Source organism: Chlorocebus sabaeus, chromosome 10 (assembly GCF_047675955.1).
Source record: "Chlorocebus sabaeus isolate Y175 chromosome 10, mChlSab1.0.hap1, whole genome shotgun sequence".
NCBI classification, from domain to species: Eukaryota; Metazoa; Chordata; class Mammalia; order Primates; family Cercopithecidae; genus Chlorocebus; species Chlorocebus sabaeus.
Genome location: NC_132913.1, coordinates 90,213,565 through 90,235,625, shown reverse-complemented (window position 1 = coordinate 90,235,625; position 22,061 = coordinate 90,213,565). Strand labels below are relative to the sequence as shown.

Genomic DNA, 22,061 nt, shown 5'->3' with positions numbered 1-22,061 from the left:
GGTGACTTCTTGGTTCTCTACCCCACTGTGGCCAAGCTGGTGCCCAAGCTGCAATAAAAATTTCCTTTTACTTTTTCCTCTCCTTACCTCAAGCAGAGGAAGTCTGTCCCTGTGGGCACCATAGCTTGGAATGCACTAGGTCACACCTGAAGCCAGCACAGCCCTGGGTCTTACCCAAGTCCCATGGTGAGTACTGCCTGGGTGCTGCTGATGTTTATTCAGGGCCCAGGTTCTCTTAGTCATCAGGTGATAAATCCTTCCAGGACTGGGTCCTTCCCTTTAAGGCAGTGCATTCCCTTCTGGCACCGAGTATGTCTAAAAATGTGATCTGGGAGCTAGGGCGTGGAATGAGGGTCTTGGGACTCTACCTTCTCCCCTATCCTACTGTGGCTGAGCTGGTATCCAAGTTGCAAGACAAAGTCCCCTTTACTCTCCTTTCTCCTTGCCTCAAGCGGAAAGGAGTTTCTCCTGGAGCTGTGAGCTGCACTGCCTGGGATTGGAGGAGGGGTGATGTAAGCACTTCCTTGGCTGGCTGGCTGGCTGGCTCATATCTCACTAGGTCACATGTCCCCTAACTCCACTGGCTCCAAGCCCAGCACAGCACCAGGACTTGCCCGGGAATTGCAGTGCTTGTGGCCTAGACTGCCTTTCAAGTTTATTTAGAACCCCACAGTGCTTTAGCTTGCCATGGTGGGGCTTGCTGGAACTCAGATTCTGACCAGTGGGATGGGTGGTTCCCCTGTGGCTGGGGCTGGTCTAACTGCCCCCTCTGTGAGTACTGGCTGAATTCTGCCCCATGTTGCTTTCAGCTGTGGTGGGCAGCACTGAGTTCTAATGCAAAGTCCCACAATCACTGCACTCTCCCTCCCACAAGCATAGATTCTCTCTCCACACCATGTGGCTGCTGCCAACATGGTGGAATGGTGGTGTTGGCAATTCAACACTGTCTTTCCTATCTTCTTCAGTGCCTCTTTCAGTGATATGTGGTTAAAACCAGGTACTGTGATCTCTCACCCAATGTTTAGTTGTTATGAAGGTTCTTTCTTGTATGGATAATTGTTCAATTTGGTGTTCCTGTGGGGTATAGAGGGGAAATGATGGCTGGAGAGTTCTATTAAGCCAGCTTGCACTGCCTTCTCTCCCCAAAGATAGGTGCTTTAAAATGCAAAAGTCCAGTTTATAGGATTGCATGATTAAGTTTTGAGTTTTCCCTCATACTGAAATTTGTGTTGTTTTTAAAAAATAAATACATGTTACATATACAGTCAACATACATTTGAACCACGGTGGTAAAGAAGAGTACAGGCTTTGGAAACAGAAAAATCTGAGTTTGGATCCTGGCTTTTTAAAACATATCATTTATGGCTCTCTCAGTTGTGTCATCTGAAATAGGAGTTATTTATGCCTATCTTACCAGGGGCATTAGGGATAGAGGTAATATTGACAAACTCCATAGCACATAGTAAGTGACTAATAAATAAAAGAAAGAATATTTTATTTATATATATTTTTTGAGACAGAGCCTCACTCCTGTCAGCCACGTTGGAGTGCAGTGGTACAGTCATGGCTCACTACAACCTTGACTTCCCGGGTTCAGGTGATCCTCCCACCTCAGTCTCCCGAGTGGCTAGGACTATAGGTGTGTGCTACCTTGCCCAGCTATTTTTTTGTATTTTTTTTTTTTGGAGACTGGGTTTTGCCATGTTGCCCAGGCTGATCTCGAACTCCTGGGCTCAAAGCAATCTGCCCACCTCAGCCTCCCCAAGTGCTGGAATTTACAGGTGTGAGCCACAGTGCCCGGCCGAGGTATTTTTAAGTACACACATAAATAGATTATACTGATAAAAGAAACAATGTAAGAGACCATTGTAATCATGAACTCGTATACCTAACCTAGCTTCAAAATATATGTTCAAAAGGTTAGCTAATTGCCTTTGCATATGATCCTATATCCCACAAATACAGAACATTTTTTAAGTCACAAAGGAAATATAACAAACATTGCTGTAGTCTCAAAATCTATTCATGCTATTATTTTATCTTTTAAATTTTGTCATGTCAGTAGTTATCTCCCCTTTTAAATTTCAGATATTCATTTGTTCCTTCTCTTTTTTTCTTGATTAATCTTGCCAATGGTTTATTATTATTATTATTTTAGCCAACCAACTTTTGACTTTGTTAATCCTCTCTGTTTAATCTTTATTTTCGGTTTTATAAATTTTAGTTCCTATATTTATTATTTTCTTCTCTTTACTTTGATATTTTTCTTTCTGGTTTGTTGTTGCTGTTGTTGTCTTGCTTTGTTGCCAAGGCTGGTCTTGAACTCCTGGCCTCAAGTGATCTCCTGCCTCAGCCTGCTCAAGTGCTGGGATTACAGATGTGAGCCACCATGCCCAGCCATCTTTCTTTCTTTAAGGCTGTATTTCCCTCAAAATTTTAATTTTCCTATATCTTACAAGTTTTCTTTTAAAACAGCTTTATCAAGATATACTTTATGTATTATGAAACTCACTCATTTAAAATGTATAATTCAGTGATTTTTAATTTATTACTGAGTGGCACTACCATTTCCATTGATCAATTTTAGAACATTTTCATTCCCTCAGTAAGCTCTCTTATGCCCATTTGCAATAATCCCTGTTCCCACCCCTAGCTAATCACTACTCTACTTTTTCTCGGTATGAATTTGTGTTTTCTGGACATTTATAAATAGAATCATCCAATATGTGGTCTTCTCATACCTAGCTTCTTTCACTTCATTTAATGCTTTTGAGGTTCATCCATGATGGGGCCTGTATCAAGAGTTCCTTCCTTTTTATTAATGAATCCGTTGTATGAAGGTCCATAAATTTTGATATATAGTATTTTCATTATCATTCAATTTCAGTTATTTAAAAATTTTCATTCCACCTTCCATGACCCATGGCCATGAGTGATTTGGAAGTGTGTTTCTGAAATTGCCAAATTATGGAAATAGAAAAATTTTTGTTATTGATTTTAACCAAGTTGCATCATGGTCAGAGAATGTGTTCTTATGACACTGATTCTTTGAATTATTGGAACTTTATGGAATAACAAGTAGTCAAATTTTGTAAATGTTTCATATTTCTTGAGAAGAATGTATACTCAAACTGTTGAATGCAGGAGCCTATTTATATCTGTTAAATCAAGATTGTTATTTGTGATGCTCTATGTCTTTTATATCTTTACTAATTTTTGTTTACTTGTTGAGAAATGTGTTTTAAAATCTTCCACTGTTAAACTAGATTTTCAACTTTGTCCTGGAGTCTTTTACTTAATGTATTTTGAGGATCTGGGGGTAGGGGGCATTAGAAATGTTTGTTTCTTGGTGCCACAAAGAAATAGCATTTGAACATAAATTTGATTTTCTTATTTAGACAATTTTTACTTTTTGTAGAAAGGGTGCTCATTGCAGATGGAACAATGGTGAGAGCACACCTGAACAAAGGAAGGAAGCAATTTTTATCCCTTATGCAGCTTGTCCCTGCTACTGTGTCCTGTCTCCATTGGCTGGAGCCAGACCTCACAATCTAAACTGAACCCGATTGGCTAACGGTTTAAAATTTTTCTAAATAGGTAAAGGCAAGGGAGAATAAAGGAAAAGAGGAAGTTGCTTATGCCAAATAGGGAAGGGGCAAAGGCTGCAAGCTGGAATGTGCCTGTGAGCATGCCTAGCACAAATATCTTGGGTAAGGTACAAGGATATAGAATGTACTACGTGCCTGTGAGCATGTCTGACAGCTACATTAGGGCTTAACAAAGAGTTATCAGCACAATGCAAGGAGGCTTGAAGGAAGTTAGTCTTTAAAAGTCTTTCTTTTAAAGAAACTGTTATTTTTAACACTTATGATTTTTTTTTTTTTTTAACGAGAAAGGAAACTTTGAAGAGGAAACTTTTTTCTTTCTACAGGGGTATATACAAGTTTAGAATTTTTATATCTTTTTGGTGAATTAATTTTTTATTGTTATACAGTGACCCTTTCTGGCTTTAATAATACTTTTTGGGGCCAGGCGTGGTGGTGCATGCCTGTAATCCCAGCACTTTGGGAGGCTGAGGCAGGCGGATAGCCTGAGCCCAGGAGTTCGAGACCAACATGGTGAAACCCTGTCTCTACAAAAAATAGCCAGGTGTGGGAAACGGAGGGGGGACGATCAGTTGAGTGTGGGTAGGTAGAGGCTGCAGTGAGCCAAGATTGCTCCACTGCACTCCAGTGTGTTCCACAGAGTACAACCTGTCTCGCAATAATAATATAATGAATTTTTGGCTTAAGGTCTCCTTTATGTTAGTAGAGCATAACTAGCTTTCTTTGATTAAATAATATTCTCTTAGTATCCCTTTTCCATTCAGTCTTCCCATGTCTTTTTTTTTTTTTTTTTTTTTTCTGAGATGGTGTCTTGCTCTGTTGCCCAGGCTAGAGTGCAGTGGCGCAATCTCAGCTCACTGCAACCTCTGCCTCTGGGGTTCAAGTGATTCTCCTGCTTTGGCCTCCTGAGTAGCTGGGATTACAGGCAGTCATCACCACACCCAGCTAATTTTTGTGTTTTTAGTAGTGATGGGGTTTCGCCATATTGGCCAGGCTGGTCTTGAACTCCTGATCTCAGGTGATCTGCCTACTTCGGACTTCCAAAGTGCTGGGACTACAGGTGTGAGCCACCATGCTTAGCCCTCCTTCTAACTGAGATATGTCTCATAAACAAGGTTTAGTTGGATTTTTTTTTAAAGCCCAGTATGTCACCTTGTCATTCTTTTAACTGGCGAGTTTAGTCCATTTATGTTTATTGTCACTATATTTGGACCTGTATTTTCTGTTTTCCATTTGTTTTGTCCTTCCAATCCCATTATTTTGTCTCCTGTTTTGATTCATTTTGAACTATTTGAGGGTTTTTTTTTCATTTGCTTTAAAAGTTTTCTTTATCCTCCCCCACCCCTGCCATTTACTGATTTGAAAGTTATCCATTTTATTTCCATTTCTGATTTTTCTAATTTTCTGCAAATTAGAACATCATTCTTGTTTTATAAAGAAATACTGAGACTTACCAATATTTTTCCTGTCTTACTATTTCTTTCTATATTTCAGATCTTCATTGTGAGTTCATTTCCCCTTCTCCTTGACTACCTCCTTTAGTTTAGATACTTTTTTTTCTTTTTTTGAGACAGAGTCTTGCTCTAATTCAACTTCTGTATCCGGCTGCTTTTAGGATGTGTTCTTTCAGTACAGTGTATCTAAATGTGCAATTTTAATTTTTTAATTTTTGCTGGTATAAATTGTGTTTCTTTGTGTCTTTTACTAGTTCTGGAAACTGCTCAACCATTGTTTTTTTTACTGTGATAAAATATGCATGACTCAACTATTATCTTTAAAAATATTCTCTCTCCTCATTTTCTCTGTTTTCCGCTTCCATAATTCTAATAAGCTTATGGTGGACCTTTTCATTAATTCCTCATATATTTTAACTTCTCTTTCATGTTTTCATCCCCCTTTCCCTCTACAGTACATTCTAGGTAAGTACTTCAGATCTGTTTCTCACTAATTGTCTCCTCTTGCATTTAATCTACTGTTTAATGTATATACCGAGGATTCATTCCATAAACAACTATACTTTTTATTTATAAAAGTTCTATTTGTTGTTTTATAAATTTGTCTAATTTTTATAGTGCCTCATTCTTTCTCACTTTTTGACTCACATCCATATCCAAAAATACAAATATTTGAAGTCCTTGTGGGGGGGGGGGCATCTAAATCTATTATTTTGGTTTACCCCAGCGTTCCTGTGGTAGCTTGTTTCTTTAGTGATTTGTGAATACCAGCCAATATTTGTTTGCTCTTAATCTGTGGGACTCCTAGAGGCCTAGATAATTTTTTGCTAAAGAAAATTATCTGCTTTCCAGAGTCAAGGAATACTCACAGCCTGGTGACCACTTTAACCCTCTTCCAGGGCCTTTATTTTAATGTAGGAATTGTGGGCTCGGCTCAGTTTCCTTGCGTTTGCCAAGAGCCTTGTCTGGCAGTGTCAGCACAGGCATTGCCCACAGCATACCTGCCTTTCTTCTTCGCTTGCTGCTTCTCTTTTCTGGCTCTGGTTTCAGCTTACATTTTTGTTGTTGTTTACTTCTAACAAGTCCAGCAATGCATTAAACTTATATTTTATGTAGAGAAGCCAGGAGAACAGAGAAAAAAGTGTATTTTATAGATTTAGCAAGGATGGGACAAATTTTCTGAAGAATGTAAACATCCCAGACTTTGAGCAATTTTACTTTAAGACCTCTACTGAGGAAGTAATTAGAAATGCCCTCAAACATTTATGCTCTGAGGTATTCACTCAAATGGTGTTTCATATAATGGAATAAAAAACTAGGCCTTTGAGCTAGACCTTTCTCACTCATCTGCCTATCTTAATCCCAATTTCATCCATCTGTAGCATTAAAATAAAATGAAACCAAATTACATGAATCCATAACAAAAGCACTGTAAGGTGAAGCAGATCATTATTGAGAGAGAGAGAACAGAGGTTACCCTTCATCTTATCCAGAGTCATTTCCTTAAAGATCCTTTAACACATCTCTCCATTCCCCAAACTCTATTTCTGTAGCCTGAAACCTTCCCTGATGTGACTCTGCCTCTGGTCACCAGTTCCTGTTCCCTTCCCCACAACCAGGATTCTTCTTCTCACTTCTTTCTCCAGCCACCTCTGGTATCTCTTTTCCATTCCTAGATTTTCTCCTCTATTTTTTCCCCTATATTCAACTAAAATCTTTACTGATAAAGTCCATTTGAAAAATTTTAAATCTTCTGTACATTTCTAACATTTTTATATTATGTATCTGAACTTAAAATCTAATTCATCCTTTAGCTTACTTATCTTAAGGTTAAATCACCCTGACTTACTTAAATCTTCCTTTTAAATGTGTTTTCCTTTCAGTTACTTTGGTTGCTTTTACCTTTTTTTACTTTTACAATATTCTTTTATACTATCCCAAACTGAGCATAGAATTTTAATAATAGTGTAATAGAGCTATTACTTTCTTGTCCTTAGATGCATTACATCCTTTAAGCTCTCCATACAGCAACACTGTCCACCCTTGTATGCAGAAGAAATTTACATTTCATTTTTTTAAATGGCCCTAATAATAGTTGAAGATGTTAGAAACTATAAAAATCATATACTTTTTTTTGTCTCTACATGTGTCTGTACTGAGTAAATAAATGACATAGAGATGAAATCCAATGTATACAAACTGGATTATGTAGAAAACTGACTCTCAAAAACTGGCTCCCATTGTTGCAATAGGCACAATTATTTTTGTCTTGATATATAGGCTCAAAACTTGGAAGTTATTTTTTAGTAGAGTTTTGCCTATGGAGGTTTTGGTTTGTATATTCGACCTTTTAAATGTTTAAAACGTTTAAAAACACACAAGACAGTGCTGTTTTGATCACAAAAGAGTATGCTATCTTTTGCCATGTGGGTGATCTTTCTTTTCCTGTGAGATCATTACTACTAAAGCTCTAGTTTAAGTGAAAAATGTGGAGATGCTACTTATTGCCATGGCCAGTTTTTAAAAGAATAAAGTAGCAGGCCAGGCACAGTGGCTCACACCTGTAATCCCAGCACTTTGGGAGGCCAAGGCAGGCAGATCACAGAGTCAGGAGATCGAGACCATCCTGGCCAACATGGTGAAACCCCATCTCTACTAAAAATACAAAAAAACTTAGCTGACTGTGGTGGTGCATACCTGTAATCCCTGCTACTCGGGAGGCTGAGGCAGTAGAATCACTTGAACCCGGGAGGTGGAGACTGCAGTGAGCCTAGATCGCACCACTGTACTCCAGCTTGGCAACAGAGTGAGACTCTGTCTAAAAAAATAAAGCAGCCTTTGAATTAAAAGTAAACCATATCCTTAATAGCCCCATATAGGACAATGAACCTGGACCCCTATCTCCCACCATATACAAAATCAACTCAAAATGGATCAAGGACTTAAATGTAAGACCCAAAGCTATTAAAATATGAGGGAAAAATCTAAGGAAAATGTTCCTGGGCGTTTTTCTAGGCAAATAATTTATGACTAAGACCTCAGAAGCACAAAGAACAAAACCAAAAATAGACAAAAGGGACTTAATTAAACTAAAAATCTTCTGCACAGCAAAATAAATTATCAACAGAGTGCAGCTACAATCTCTTCAATGGGATAAAGTATTTGCAAACTGTTCTTCCAGCAAGGGACTAATATCCAGGATATACGAGGAACTCAAATAATTCAACAAGAAAAATAAACATTAAAAAGTGGGCAAAGGACATCAATAGTAGATGTTTCTCAAAGGAAGACATACCAGTCGTCAATAGGTATATGAAACAGTGCTAAACATCACTAATCATCAGGGAAATGTAAATCAGTTCCACAGTGAGATATCAGCTTACCCTAGTCAGAATGGCTATTATTAAAAAGACAAGCAATAACACATGCTGGTGAGGATGCAGAGAAAAGAGAACTCTTATACACTGTTGGTGGGAATGTAAACTAGTATAGCCACTATGAAAAACAGTATAGAGATTGCTCAGAAAATTAAAAATAGAATTATTTGATCCAGCATTCCACTAGTGGTTATCTGTCCAAAGGAAAAGAAATTAATATATAAAAGTGATACTTGCACTTGCACGATTATTGCATTAGTATTCATGATAGCAAGAATATGGAATCAACCCTAAGTGTCCATCAGTGGATGAATGAATAAAGAAAAAGTAGTATATATACACAATGGAAACTATTCAGCCATAAAAAGAATGAAATTCTATTATTTGCAGCAACATGGATGGAACTGGAGGTCATTATCTTAAGTGAAATAAGCCAGGCACAAAAAGACAGATATCACACATTCTCACTTGTATGTGGGAGCTAAAAATTTTGATCACATGTAGGTAGAGAATAGAAAAATAGATAACAGAGGCTGGAAAGGGTGAGTGGTGGGGGCAGAGAGAAGGATGAAGAGAGGTAAGTTAAAAGATACAAACAAACAGTTAAATAGAAGGAATATATCAAAGTTTGATAGCAGAGTATGGTTATTAACAAAAATATACTGTACTCAGATGACAAACACACTAAATACCCTGACTTGACCACTACTCATTATATACACATAGTAAAAATTCACATGTGCCCCACAAATACGTACAAATTGTTAACAGTAAACCATATCCTTGTCCAGGCATAGTGGCTCACACCTGTTATCCTGGCACTTTGGGAGGCCAAGGTGGGAGGATTGCTTGAGCCCAGAAGTTCAAAACTAGCCTGCGTAACATAGTGAGACCCTGTTTCTACAAAAAATTTTAAAAAATTATTCAGGCATGGTGAGACACACCTATAGTCCCAGCTACTTGGGAGGAGTCCCAGCTACTGAGGTGGGAAGATCTCTCGAGCCTGGGAGTTGGAGGCTGTAGTGAGATCTGATCACGCCACTGCACTCCATCCTGGGCAACAGGGCATGACCCTTTCTCAAAAAAAAGTAGACCATATCCTTAATCACAATAGCCAAGATATAGAGTGTTCATCAACAGATGAACAGATAGATAAAATTATGGCATGTGTACACAATGGAATACTATTCAGCCTTCAAAAAGAAGGAAAGCCTGTCATTTGTGACTAAATGAATGAACCCAGAGGACATTATGCAAAATAAAATAAGGCAGACACAGTAAGACAAATACCACATGATCTCACTTACTTGTGGAATCTAAAAAGCTGAATTCATAGAAGCAGAGAGTAGAGTGGTAGGTAGTTTGTGGGGAGGGCACTGTGGAGATGGCCAAAGGATACAAAATTTCAACTAGACAAGAGGAGTAAGTTCAAAAGATCTATTGTAAAACTTGGTGACTGTATTTAATAACAATATATTCTTGAAAATTGTTAAGAGAGACCAGGCATGGTGGATCACACCTGTAATCCCAGCACTTTGGGAGGCCAAGGCAGGAGGATCACTTGAGGTCAGGAGTTCAAGACCAGTCTGGCCAACATGGCAAAACCCCATCTCTACTGAAAATATAAAAATTAGCCAGGTGTGGTGGCACATGCCTGTAATCCCAGCTATTTGGGAGGCTGAGACAGGAGAATCACTTGAACCCCAGAAATGGAGATTGCAGTGAGCCGAGATTGTGCCACTGCACTCCAGCCTGGGGCGACAGAGCAAGACTCTGTCTCAAAAACCAACAACAACAGACTGTTAAGAGAGCAGTGTTCTCACCACAAAAAATGGTATGTGAGGTAATACAAATGTTAATTAGCTAAATTTAGTCATTTCACAATGTATTACATATATCAAAACATGTTGTATGTGATAAATTATATACTTTTGTTAATTAAACAATAAAATCGTAGACCACATTCATTCATTCAATGTAAAATGAACATCCATTGTGCCAGAGTGTCAAGGTATGGAGATCAGGCAGAACAAATATAAAATGACCTATCAGAGAGTGTAGAATAAGAACAGCTCCACAAGGAAGGAACAGGCTTTGGAACGTGAAAACTTACATTTCAAGGGGACAGAGACTTAATAGAGAACTTGAATACCTCTGGTATTATTTTTATACACACACACACACACACACACACACACAAATGTGATTTTTATATATAAGATTATTTAAATTTTTATGTTTCCCTTTTGTATGTTTTAGATTCTGATTTGGTCAATTGAACACTTGACCTAATGATAAAATATTACAGTAAATAAGCTTGCTGAATTTCTTCTTGTTCAAATTCTCTTTTGTGTGCTTTTAATTTAGCAAACAAAGATCACAAGGAAAAACATTCTCAAATGAGAGAATTTGGAGCACCTCAGTTTTCTAACTCTGAAAATGGTAAGAAATAATCATTTCACTCTACATATGAATGATTCTTTAAAATTCTTCAATTTTTATTTAACATCTATTTCCTTAACATTAGAAACTGTCTCGGTCTCTATATAAGAATGCAATTATGTGCTTCTACTTTGTAGCACATCACAATGGAAATTAAATAATTATTTGTTTTGTATGTTTGGGCCCTATCAGAATGTATCTGTATAACCAGGACAGCTAGGGCTGTGTCTGCTTTTCTGTCTCACGTATCTCAGCCACCAGCAGTATAAGCACTCAGTAAATATTTGTTGAATGAATGAATACAATTGTTTGTATATCTAGTGTCATTAGATACTAGCAAAATAGTAAATGTCGTTCAACATTAAATACATTAAAATCACTATTCAAGAAACAAAAGTATGCCCCCAACATCGGGTTTCCTTATCTGTAAAATGAGGATCAAGACTAAATCAACTTTAAGGTACTTCCTAAGCATTAAATAACTACCTTGAATATCTTTCTCAAGCAATTAGGTTGTAAACATTTTCTCCTAGTTTGTCATTTGTCTTGTGACTTTGTTTCTTTAATTTTTTTTAAGTTAAAAAAAATTTTTTTAAGCTTTAAATACAGTCCAATTGGTTAATCTTTTCTTTTATTGGATCTGGACTTTAGTCATAGTCAGGAAGCTTTTCCTAAACCCAGAGTATAGAAGAATACTCTTATGCTTTCTTCTGGTATTTATGTAGTATTATTTTTTACATTTGGATCTTGAATTCATTTGAAGTTAATTCATGTGTATAGTGTTAGCAATAGATCAAATGTTACCTTTCCCCCCACCCCCCAAAGGCTATCCTTTATATAATTTTTTTTTTTTTAAAAACAGCCTTGCTCTGTCATCCAGGCTGCATGATCTTCGCTCACTGCAACCTCTGCCTTCTGGGTTCAAGCAATTCTTGTGCCTAAGCCTCCCAAATAGCTAGGATTACAGGCGTGCGCCACTATGCCCAGCTAATTTTTTGTATTTTTAGTAGAGATGGGGTTTCGTCATGTTGGACAGGCTGGTCTCAAATTCCTGGCCTCAAGTGATCTGCCCACCTCAGCCTCCCAAAGTGCTAGAATTACAGACGAGAGCCACCACGCCCTGCCCTTTATGTAATTTATTAAAATGCCATCTTTGTCCTAGTATTGAGATAACATCTTGTAATATACTATATTTCTATTTCCACTTGGATGTATTTCTAGACTTTCTTTATATTTCAAATGGTGTGTGCATGCACCAGTGCCACAAGTTTTTTTTTTTTTTTTTGAGATGGAGTTTTGCCCTCATTGCCCAGGCTGGAGTGCAATGGTGCAATCTTGGCTCACTGCAACCTCTGCCTCCCAGGTTCAAGCGATTCTCCTGCCTCAGCCTCCCAAGTAACTGGGATTACAGGCTTGTGCCACCACACCCGGCTAATTTTGTATTTTTAGTAGAGGCAAGGTTTCTCCATGTTGGTCAGGCTGGTCTTGAATTCCTGACCTCAGGTGATCCGCCCGCCTCTGGATTACAGGAGTGAGCCATCACGCCCGGCCCACATAGTTTTAATTACAGAAACTTTCTTCTAGTTTTAGTATCTGGTAAGGCTAGAAGCCCCCCTCCTTTTTTAATTATTATTATTTTCTTAGCCATTTTTGCATGTTTATTTTTTCAATTTGAATATAAAATTGTGGGGCTTTATTAAAAAGCTTGATACTTTATTGTAATCACATTAAATGTGAAAACTGACAGGCTGATCATCTTGAGACATCCTCATGAAAAACAAGGGACATCCTTCCATTTGTTAAAGTTTACTTGTATATCTTTCAGACTTTTTTTTATACAGGTTTTGAATATTTCCTGTTAAGTTTATTTGTATGTATTTTATCTTTCTGGTTGCTATTGTAAATGGGGTTTTCTTTTCCATTATATCTTTTCATTAGTTATTTTGTATATATGAATGCTATTCACTTTTGCATGTTAGTTTTATATCCTGGAATACAGCTGAATTCTTTTGTTATTTGTCATGTCATCTGAAAATAGAGATTGTCTTGTTTTTTCTCCTTACCAACTCATAGATTTCTCCTGTTTAATTACATTGGCTACTACCTTTAGAACAATGTTAACTAGTAGTGAACATTTCCTGACTTTAGTGGAAATGCCTATATTTCTGAATTAACTAAGATGCTGGCTTTGGACACAGATATATTTCATAATGTTAAAGAAGCATCCATCCATACTTACTTTCTTAAGAATTTTTTTTAGGAATGGTTGTTGATTTTTTTTTTTTTTTTTTTTTTTTTTTGAGATGGAGTCTCACTCTGTCACCCAGGCAGGAGTGCAGTGGTGTGATCTTGGCTCACTGCAACCTCTGCCTCCTGGGTTCAAGCGATTCTCATGCTTCAGCCTCCCAAGTAGCTGGGATTACAGGTGCATACCACCACACCCAGCTAATAGTTGTTGAATTTTGTTGGCAGCTTTTTCAGTATCTATGCCAGGAAATATTTGCTTTTTCTTCTTAAATATATTAATATGATGAACTATAATAATAGGTTTCCTGATATTATATCATGTTTGCATTCCAGTTGTAAGTCCAGCTTTGTCATTTTATACTAGTCTGCTTGCTAACATTTTACTACTCTCTTTGCATTCTTTTTTTTTTTTTTTTTTTGAGATGGAGTTTCACTCTTCTCACCCAGGCTGGAGTGCAGTGGCACGTTCTTGGCTCACTGCAACCTCTGCCTCTCAGGTTCAAGCAATTCTTCTGCCTCAGCCTCCCAAATAGCTGGGATTACAGGTGCATGCCACCATGCCTGGCTAATTTTGTATTTTTAGTAGAGATGGGGTTTCACCATGTTGATCAGGCTGGTCTTGAACTCCTGACCTCAGGTGCTCCACCTGCCTAGGACTCCCAAAGTGCTGAGATTACAGGCATGAGCTGCCACGCCTGGCTCTTTTTGCATTCTTTTGTTGTTGTTGTTGAGATGGAGTCTCTCTCTCTGTCACCCAGGCTGGAGTGCAGTGACATGATCTCTGCTCACTGGAACCTCCACCTCCCAGGTTCAAGCAATTCTCCCTGGCTCAGCCTCCTGAGTAGCTGGGATTACAGGCACCCACCACCACACCTGGCTAATTTTTGTGTGTGTGTGTGTGTATATAGAAATAGAAATGGGGTTTCGTCATGTTGTCCAAGCTGGTCTTGAACTCCTGACCTCAGGTGATCCGCCCACTTCAGCCTCCCAAAGTGCTGCGATTTGCTAAGTGTGAGCCACTGTGCCCGGCCTCTTATTCATTTCTTAACCTATGAAAACATCTAGGTCTAGTGCTTTCTTGTAGTTGTGTGTTTTTTGTATCTACAGAAATCAGTCCATTTAAGCTTTTAGTCTGTACTGGGATTGATTTTAGTAAATTATATTCTTCTAATAAATTATTCATTTTGTCTAGACTTCTAAATTTATTTGAAATAGAGTTGTACAAAATTTCTTTTTATGTTTAACAGCTTTATTCAGGTATAATTTAAATACCATAAATTTCACCCATTCTAACAGTTCATAATTTTTAGAAAATTTAGATTATGCAACCATTACCACAATTAGATATTAGAATGTTTCCATTACCCCCAAAATTCTCTCACGCTTGTTTTAAATTAATCTCTGATTCACTCCAAGCCGTAGGTAATTAGTAATCTGTTTTTATCTCTATAAATTTGCCTTTTCTGGACATTTCATATAAATGAAGCCATACAAAAGGTTAGTCCTTTATTTCTGGCATCTTCCAATTAATGGTTTTTAGAGTCATCCATGTTGTGGTATGTATCAGTACTTTATTATTATTATTTTTTGAGACCTAGTCTCACTCTGTCGCCCAGGCTGGAGTGCAGTGGCACGATCTTGGCACACTGCAACCTGCCTCCCGGGTTCAAGCGATTCTCCGGCCTCAGCCTCCCCAGTAGCTGGGACTACAGGCGCATGTCACCACGCCCGGCTAATTTGTTTTGTATTTTTAGTAGAGACAGGGTTTCAGTGTGTTAGCCAGGATGGCCTGACCTTGTGATCCGCCCACCTCGGCCTCATGAAGTGCTGGGATTACAGGTGTGAGCCACTGTACTCGGCCAGTTTATTACTTTTTATTAAGCAATAGTATTCCATTGTATGGATATATACCATCTTATGTTTACTTATTTACCAGTTGATGGATATTTGGATTGTTTATAATTTTTGGCTATTATACTACTACTGTGACTACTGAACATTCATGTACTTCTCTTGGTGTGGGCATACATTGTCGTTTGCTTGGTTAGATTCCCAGGAGTGGAACTGCTAGGTTACATGGTGAATTTAACTTCTTAAGGAACGGCCAAACTTTTTTCAAAATAATTGCACCATTTTATTTCCACCAGCAAAGTGTGAGGGTTCTAGTTTCTCCACATCTTTGCCAACATTTGGTATTGTCTATATTTTATTTTATTTTTTAAGACAGAGTCTCACTCTGTCACCCAGGCTAGAGTGCAGTGGCACGATCTCAGCTCACTGCCATCTCCACCTCCTGGGTTCAAGTGATTCTCCTGCCTCAGCCTCCTGAGTAGCTGGGATTACAGGCATGTGCCACCACACCCAGCTAATTTTTGTATTTTTAGTAGAGATGGGGTTTCACCATGTTGGCCAGGCTGGTCTTGAACTCCTGGCCTCAAGTGATCCACCTGCCTTGGCCTCCCAAAGTGCTGGGATTACAGAGATGAGCCACCATGCCCGGTATATTTTAAATAACAGTTATTCTAGTGCTTTTTTTTTTTTTTTTTGAGAGGGAGTTTTGCTCTTGTTGCCCAGGCTCGAGTGCAATGGTGCAATCTCAGCTCACTGCAACCTCCGCCTCCCGGGTTCAAGCGATTCTCCAACCTTGCCTCCTGAGTAGCTGGGATTACAGGCATTCGCCACCATGCCTAGCTAATTTTGTATTTTTAGTAGAGACAGGGTCTTGCCATGTTGGCCAGGCTGGTCTCAAACTCCTGACCTCAGGAGATCCACCTGCCTCAGTCTCCCAAAGTGTTGGGATTACAGGTGTGAGCCACAGTGCCTGGCTATTCTAGTGCTTTTAATTTGTAGCTTTGACTTGCATTTCTCCAGTGACTGATGGTGTTGAGACTCTTTTCATGTGCTATTGGCCATTCGTATATCTTCCTTACTGACAAATCTATTCAAATCTATTGCCCATTATTTAATTGGGTTGCTTATCTTATTAAGTTTTAAGAGTTTATATATTTTTTATAAAGTCCTTTATCAGATATATGACTTGTAAATATTTTATCCCAGTCTTTTATATTTTATAGTCTTTTTATTTTCTCAATTTTGCCTTTGGAAGCACAAAATTCTTTATAAGTCCAAGATATCATTTTTTCTTCTTGCTGATTGCTCTGTTGATTTCAACAGTCCCTGGAGCATAAATTGTTCCACACAATAAACCAATCAAATTTGGACTCATTTAAATAAATAGTTCTTAAGGTCACTGAAATTTGTGGTGACCCCAGCTGGCTTTTTCCCTGGTTCCTTCAGGCAAAGTAGCTGGCCTACAGTTTAGCCTACATGTTGAGACTCATACACTATAAGTCTTCTCCCAGTTGCCTGTTACTAAAACCTCCACTGTTTTGAGAGCATCCTTAGGGTTGAATTTCTCTACACTCTGTTACAAATGAAGTCAGTGCCTTTGGAAGGGGATTAGGAACTATCAGTTTTATGGTTCTTCCTCACCCCCTGCAAGGAAAATCTCTGAGTCAGAGCTTGAGCCGGGAGTGGGGACAATGGCATACTTCTTCCTGAGTGTCATCCTTGCTCTAGGAGCCGAGTGCTAGGTGAGGAGAGTGATGGTAGCCTTAGGTCTTCTTAGCTTGCCTCTTTCTTCATGAAACCACCACTTTACTAGCAGGGTCCCGTGATCAGGGGCCCTATATTCTCAGCACACTACACCAAGCTCAGACTTCCCAACCCATGAGGGATCTGGGGAGGAGATGGGAGCCTCTATCATCTATTGACTGCACTCACCTAGGATTTAGCCTCAGCAACAGGTAACTGGGGACAGGATGTGAAATGCTGGCATCTTACTCCTCCTGGGAAGCTAGCCCTTGACTGACAGGTGGAGAGAGAAGGAGCCCTGTGTTCTGGCTGCACCAGACTGGAGTGGAATCTCCATTTTGCTAAGTTGGAAATTGGGAAGATGGGACTGGTTCTCAGTTCAAATACCACTAACTCTTGCCACTTTTCCTAAATTATTGTAGACTTAATCTTAAGTAAATATTTCCTCATTTGCTGCATATCCTTGGGACTATTTCCAGAGACTTTAAATGCTTCTTTCTTTTGAAAAATAACTGTCACCAATTATGCTGGGGTGCAGGTCTGTGATGCCCCTCCCTTTCATTTTTATTTATAAAAATGTTTAAGGGATATGATTTTTGCCTTTGTTCATGCCATTTAACTATTCTGTTGTCAAAAGGTAAAATTACAGCAAATTTAAAGACCTTAATTGGCTTTTATTTGCAATTCTAGAATCAAGCAATACCCCATTCTATAACATGGAATGGGTGTTCTGAGGAGGTTGGTTTTATAGACAGAAAAGGACCTGGGAAAGCAGAAACAGAAAACAAAAAGTAGATTGATCATTGCAGTTACTTTTCTTGTAAGGGTTAAAGCAGAGGGCATTTCCTTATCATGCCAGCTAGGACTGGCCTGCTTGGGGACTTGGCTGTGGTGTCTCTCTCCTAATTTCTTGAAAGGCCAGATAACTTAGTTTGGTTTGGTGATGTAGAACTTTAGCATGAGTGACTCCATTTTGGTTTGGTCTGTTGGGTCTAGTACAAGAGCTCAGTCCAAACCAATGGTCTATACATTTTACTTAACACCATGAATTATGATATAAAATATTTCCTTCATCATTTTTCCGAAATAATGATGTTTCTCATTATTTCAACATTGTTTGGTAGAAGGTTTTAAGATTTACAGGTGGAAGAACCTTTCTGTTTTTATAGTTTCATTGTAGAATTGTCTTTTTATTACATTATCATCAGAGCATGTTGTTTGTAATGTTCCTACTTTAAGAATACAATTTTTTGTGTGTTTGTGCCTTAGTATAATCAACTTTTGTACATTTTCAATGTGTGGTTAAGAAGAATGTTTCTATTACCGGGGTTTGTGTTATCCAAAATAACTACATTATTGATTACGCTCTTTTGATCCTTTTTATCTGTTGTCCTCTTGGCGTGTTTTTTAGTCAGACTGGTATATTAAAGTGTCATATTACTAATTTGTTTCTATGCCTTTTTGCATCTCCTTTGGTTTCTGACTTAGATGGTAGCTTAATTATTTCATATATAGCTCTTCATAAGTTATATCTTCATTGTGAAATGTGGCCATTTTGACCTAAATCCTGCCTAGTTAGAAATCATTTTCACATAAACTTGCAGTCACTTTAGTTGTTTAAAACTGTTAATATAGTATGAAAACAATGAAACAAATTTGATTCATCCTATGTCTTATTCTCATTTCCTAAAATCAAAAAAAGCCTTTCTGTTTTTATTTACACTCAATAGTTGCAAAAGATCTACCTGTAGATTCATTGGAAGGAGAAGATTTTGAGAAGGAATTCTCATTTCTGAACAACCTCCTAAGTTCTGGTTCTTCAAGTACTAGTGAATTTACCCAAGAATGCCAGACTGGCTTTGGGAGCCCCAGTGCCAGTCTCACGTCCCAGGAGCCTTCCATGGGGTCTGAGCCCCTCACTCATTCTTCTCGATTCCTTCCTTCACAACTTTTTGACCTTGGCTTTCATGCGGCTGGAGCATTCAACAGTAAGTGTCTATGAAACATTTGGACATATGTGCTTTACTTTATCTTTGTGAAGTAAAATGGTGTGCTTATTGATGCTAGAATCAACAAGGAGATTGATTTTAACGTCAGCTCTACTAGATAAAATCTGCAATCCACCAGTCAACTGGAAAAATATTAGTCACCTCAGGAATCTGTCAACAAGACTGAAACAAGGGCTGCTTCCCTGCCACCTTCACCAGACCCCAAGTTTTCTTCACTGATTTTTCCAGGCGTCTGGTTTAAAACACTTGACCTGCTAATTACTCCTCCCTAGGGCAGTCAATACTGTTTCTTCCATCAAGCAAAACTTGCTGAGTTTGGAGTTGACAAGAGGAAAAGGAACAGCTCTGGAGGCTGGTTCCCTTTCTGGGCAAGGTAGCAGGAAAGAGTCCACCATCCTGTGTCCAACCCTGCACCTTGGGGGTCACTTTGCTTCCCACATCCATATTGGTTACCAAATCCTGTCAGTTCTGTTTCTGAAACCTGTCTCAAATTTCCCACTCCTCTCTGCCTCAACACCAGAGCCATTTAGAGTCTCATTTGGTTTCCTAGGTTATTGCAAGAGTTACTAACAGGTCTCCAACCCCCAATTCATCTTCTACACTTCCGTGGAGTTCTCTCTCCAAGCAGCAGATTCTGATGTCAGCACCCAGCTTACATTTTTAAAAATGAAACACCATGGTTTCTAGGGATAAAACCTGCCTACGTCGCATTTCCACCCATATCTCCTATCTCCTATTGAAGTGAAGGAAGAATACTTGCCGTTTTCTATAATCACACTGAGTGCTCTACAGCCCTCTGATGCATCTATCTGTGCTCGTGTTGCTTCTTCTGCTTCTGATGTTCAGTAATGGAGCTTGGACGTGGGCCTAAGTATTAGATTCCAATCCAGTGTTTTCTCCATGATTGTCAGTCCTTGAAGTCTTCCTCAGTACTGCCAAATGGAAATGGTTTCTCCCTCCTCCTGTGGTGTTTATCTATTTTCATGGTTCTAATCCTACTTTATTTTGCTTTATATCCCAGTCTCTCACATCCTAGATTTTAACCCCTGGATGGGGGGACTCCTCACAGCACTTGACAGTGTCTTAATGCATTGCACTTTGTACTAAATACTGAGGTACATGCTTTATCTACAGGCATCCCAAGGGCATGATATGTAGAGTGAGTCATCTTTGTACTTTATATGACAGCAGCATGCAGTTGGCTCAATTAATAAACTAAATGTTAGTTAAATAATCACTCAGTAAGAATTGATTGAATAGAATAATATATAATATAAACAGAATATTTGTATTACTTATATTCTATTTATAATATAAATAAGAATAGACAATATTATTTGATAACAAGGTACTCTATCTGGGATAATTCAGGTGTTTTTGCTACAGTAAAATCTTTAAAAATATTTATTCTTGTATGGCATATCAATGGCCCAGTAGCTATAAAGATTTACAAACTGATTTCATTCTCCACTATCAACTCCTCCCTCCTCCTCCGTAACTTGCCACGTCTCTAGCAGCACTGAACTTTTAGTTTCTGGCAATGCAATTCTCAACAGTATTTTTTCACTATTCAAAATATGTGCTCTGAGCCCTACCTGCAGGCAGACAGGATATTCCAATTTAATAGCTGAACAGTTGAAACCCACAGTATTTGAGTAACTTGCTAAAGGTCGTCAGACAATTTAAATAGTTAAGACAGGACCAAAATCTGCCCCTGCCTCTTTGTGCAGAACTCTACTTTACCAGTCTTTCCTTAATATCTACTTCTGTCTCTCCTGTGGTGCAGACCAGGAAAGGGAGCTTCCCTGGGAGTTAAAAGATCTGTGTTTGAGGAACCCTATCTACAGTGGGCCTCAGATGATCTTTTCCATACAAGGAAGGGATTAGGCAGGATAATCTAAATTCCTTTCTAGTGCTGTGCCTTAATCATAGCATAAATGGTTTTTCATGTTGTACCAAACATTTCTCCACATTCCCATAGAGTATTCATAATGACAAGTTTTAATTTCAAAGTACTGTCATTTTATATAACATAATCTACCTGATTCCTTATTGTTTCTACTTGTTCATTATTACAGATAATGCTGCAAAAAAAAGTCATGCATGCACTTTTTCCTTCAGCTAAATTATTTCCGTAAGAAAAATTGCTAGAAATGGGATCAATGAGTCCAAGGGTATGAGCATATTTATAGGTTTCAGCATTCCAATTATCAGGCCTATTCCTCCCTTCTTGACTCTTAAGAACTTCTTCCTATACCTTTTGCATTTCAATTATTTTTTAAACACTCCACATGTTTATTTCAAAACCACTTTGAAAAATGTAAGGAAGTTGGATCCAACTCTATCTGAAACTAAGATGATGAAAATATGTGACTATAGATAAGTTTTCAGTATTTTATACCTCTTACACTATAGAATCTTACCCATGTACAGAGACTGGAGGACTTAGATATTTTTACTTTTTCTTGTTTTTCTGATGCTACTTCCTATTTGATTAACAATGGACAATTTTTACTTCTTTTATCCCAGGCTGGGTCTCCCAAGAGGAATCAGAGCTTCGTCTTTCACACACTGATAACCAGCCAGTGCCTTCACAGAGTCCAAAGAAATTAACAAGATGTAAGTTATTTATTTATATATGCTTTATCATTGCTTTAAGAATCAGTTGAATTCAGAAAAATTTAGAAAAAGATCACTTTATATTGTTCTCACCTCATTGTCCTGAAAAAGTTGAATAATGAGTTATTATTATAATGATAGCTATACTGCCTATCCCTCACTGTGAAAAGCACTGAATAGAAATTGTGAGCTTGGGGTCAAGTGCGGTGTCTCATGCCTGTAATCCTGGACTTTGGGAGGGCAAGGCAGGCGGACTGCCCGAGGTTAGGAGTTGGAGACCAGCCTGGGCAACATGGTAAAACCCCAACTCTACTAAAATACAACAAAAAAATTAGCCAAGCGTGGTGGCGGACACCTGTAGTCCCAGCTAGTCAGGAGGCTGAGGCAGGAGAATTGCTCTAACCCGGGAGGTGGAGGTTGCAGTGAGCCAAGATCGTACCACTGCACTCACTCCAGCCTGGGTGACAGAGCAAGACTGTCTCCAAAAGAAAAAAAGAAAGAAATTGTGAGCTTGGCAAAGCATACTACATTTTGTACTGTAATATTTTATAGTTTGTGTTAAGGTTTGTTGGTAATGGATATGAAATTAGGGATACAAGATGTTTTCTAATTACAGGATGCCTATTGACAAAGAATCCATTCAAGCACTTAAGTTGGTTACCATATTAATCTTTCTCTTTTTTCTTTTTTTTTTTTTTAATTGAGACAGAGTCT

General features: G+C 38.4%; 1 protein-coding gene across 11 annotated transcripts in view; it reads left to right on the top strand.

Annotated features, from left to right (window-relative positions):
- The window catches only part of ICA1L (islet cell autoantigen 1 like), a 97,288-nt gene that overhangs the window by 65,999 nt on the left and 9,228 nt on the right, over positions 1-22,061 (top strand). For all 11 annotated transcript variants that reach the window (XM_007965892.3, XM_073019944.1, XM_038001735.2 and 8 more), the window contains 3 exons: positions 10,804-10,878; positions 18,450-18,707; positions 21,258-21,347. In XM_007965892.3, the coding sequence (XP_007964083.1) occupies positions 10,804-10,878; positions 18,450-18,707; positions 21,258-21,347 (423 nt within the window). The remainder of the gene's footprint in view (positions 1-10,803; positions 10,879-18,449; positions 18,708-21,257; positions 21,348-22,061) is intronic.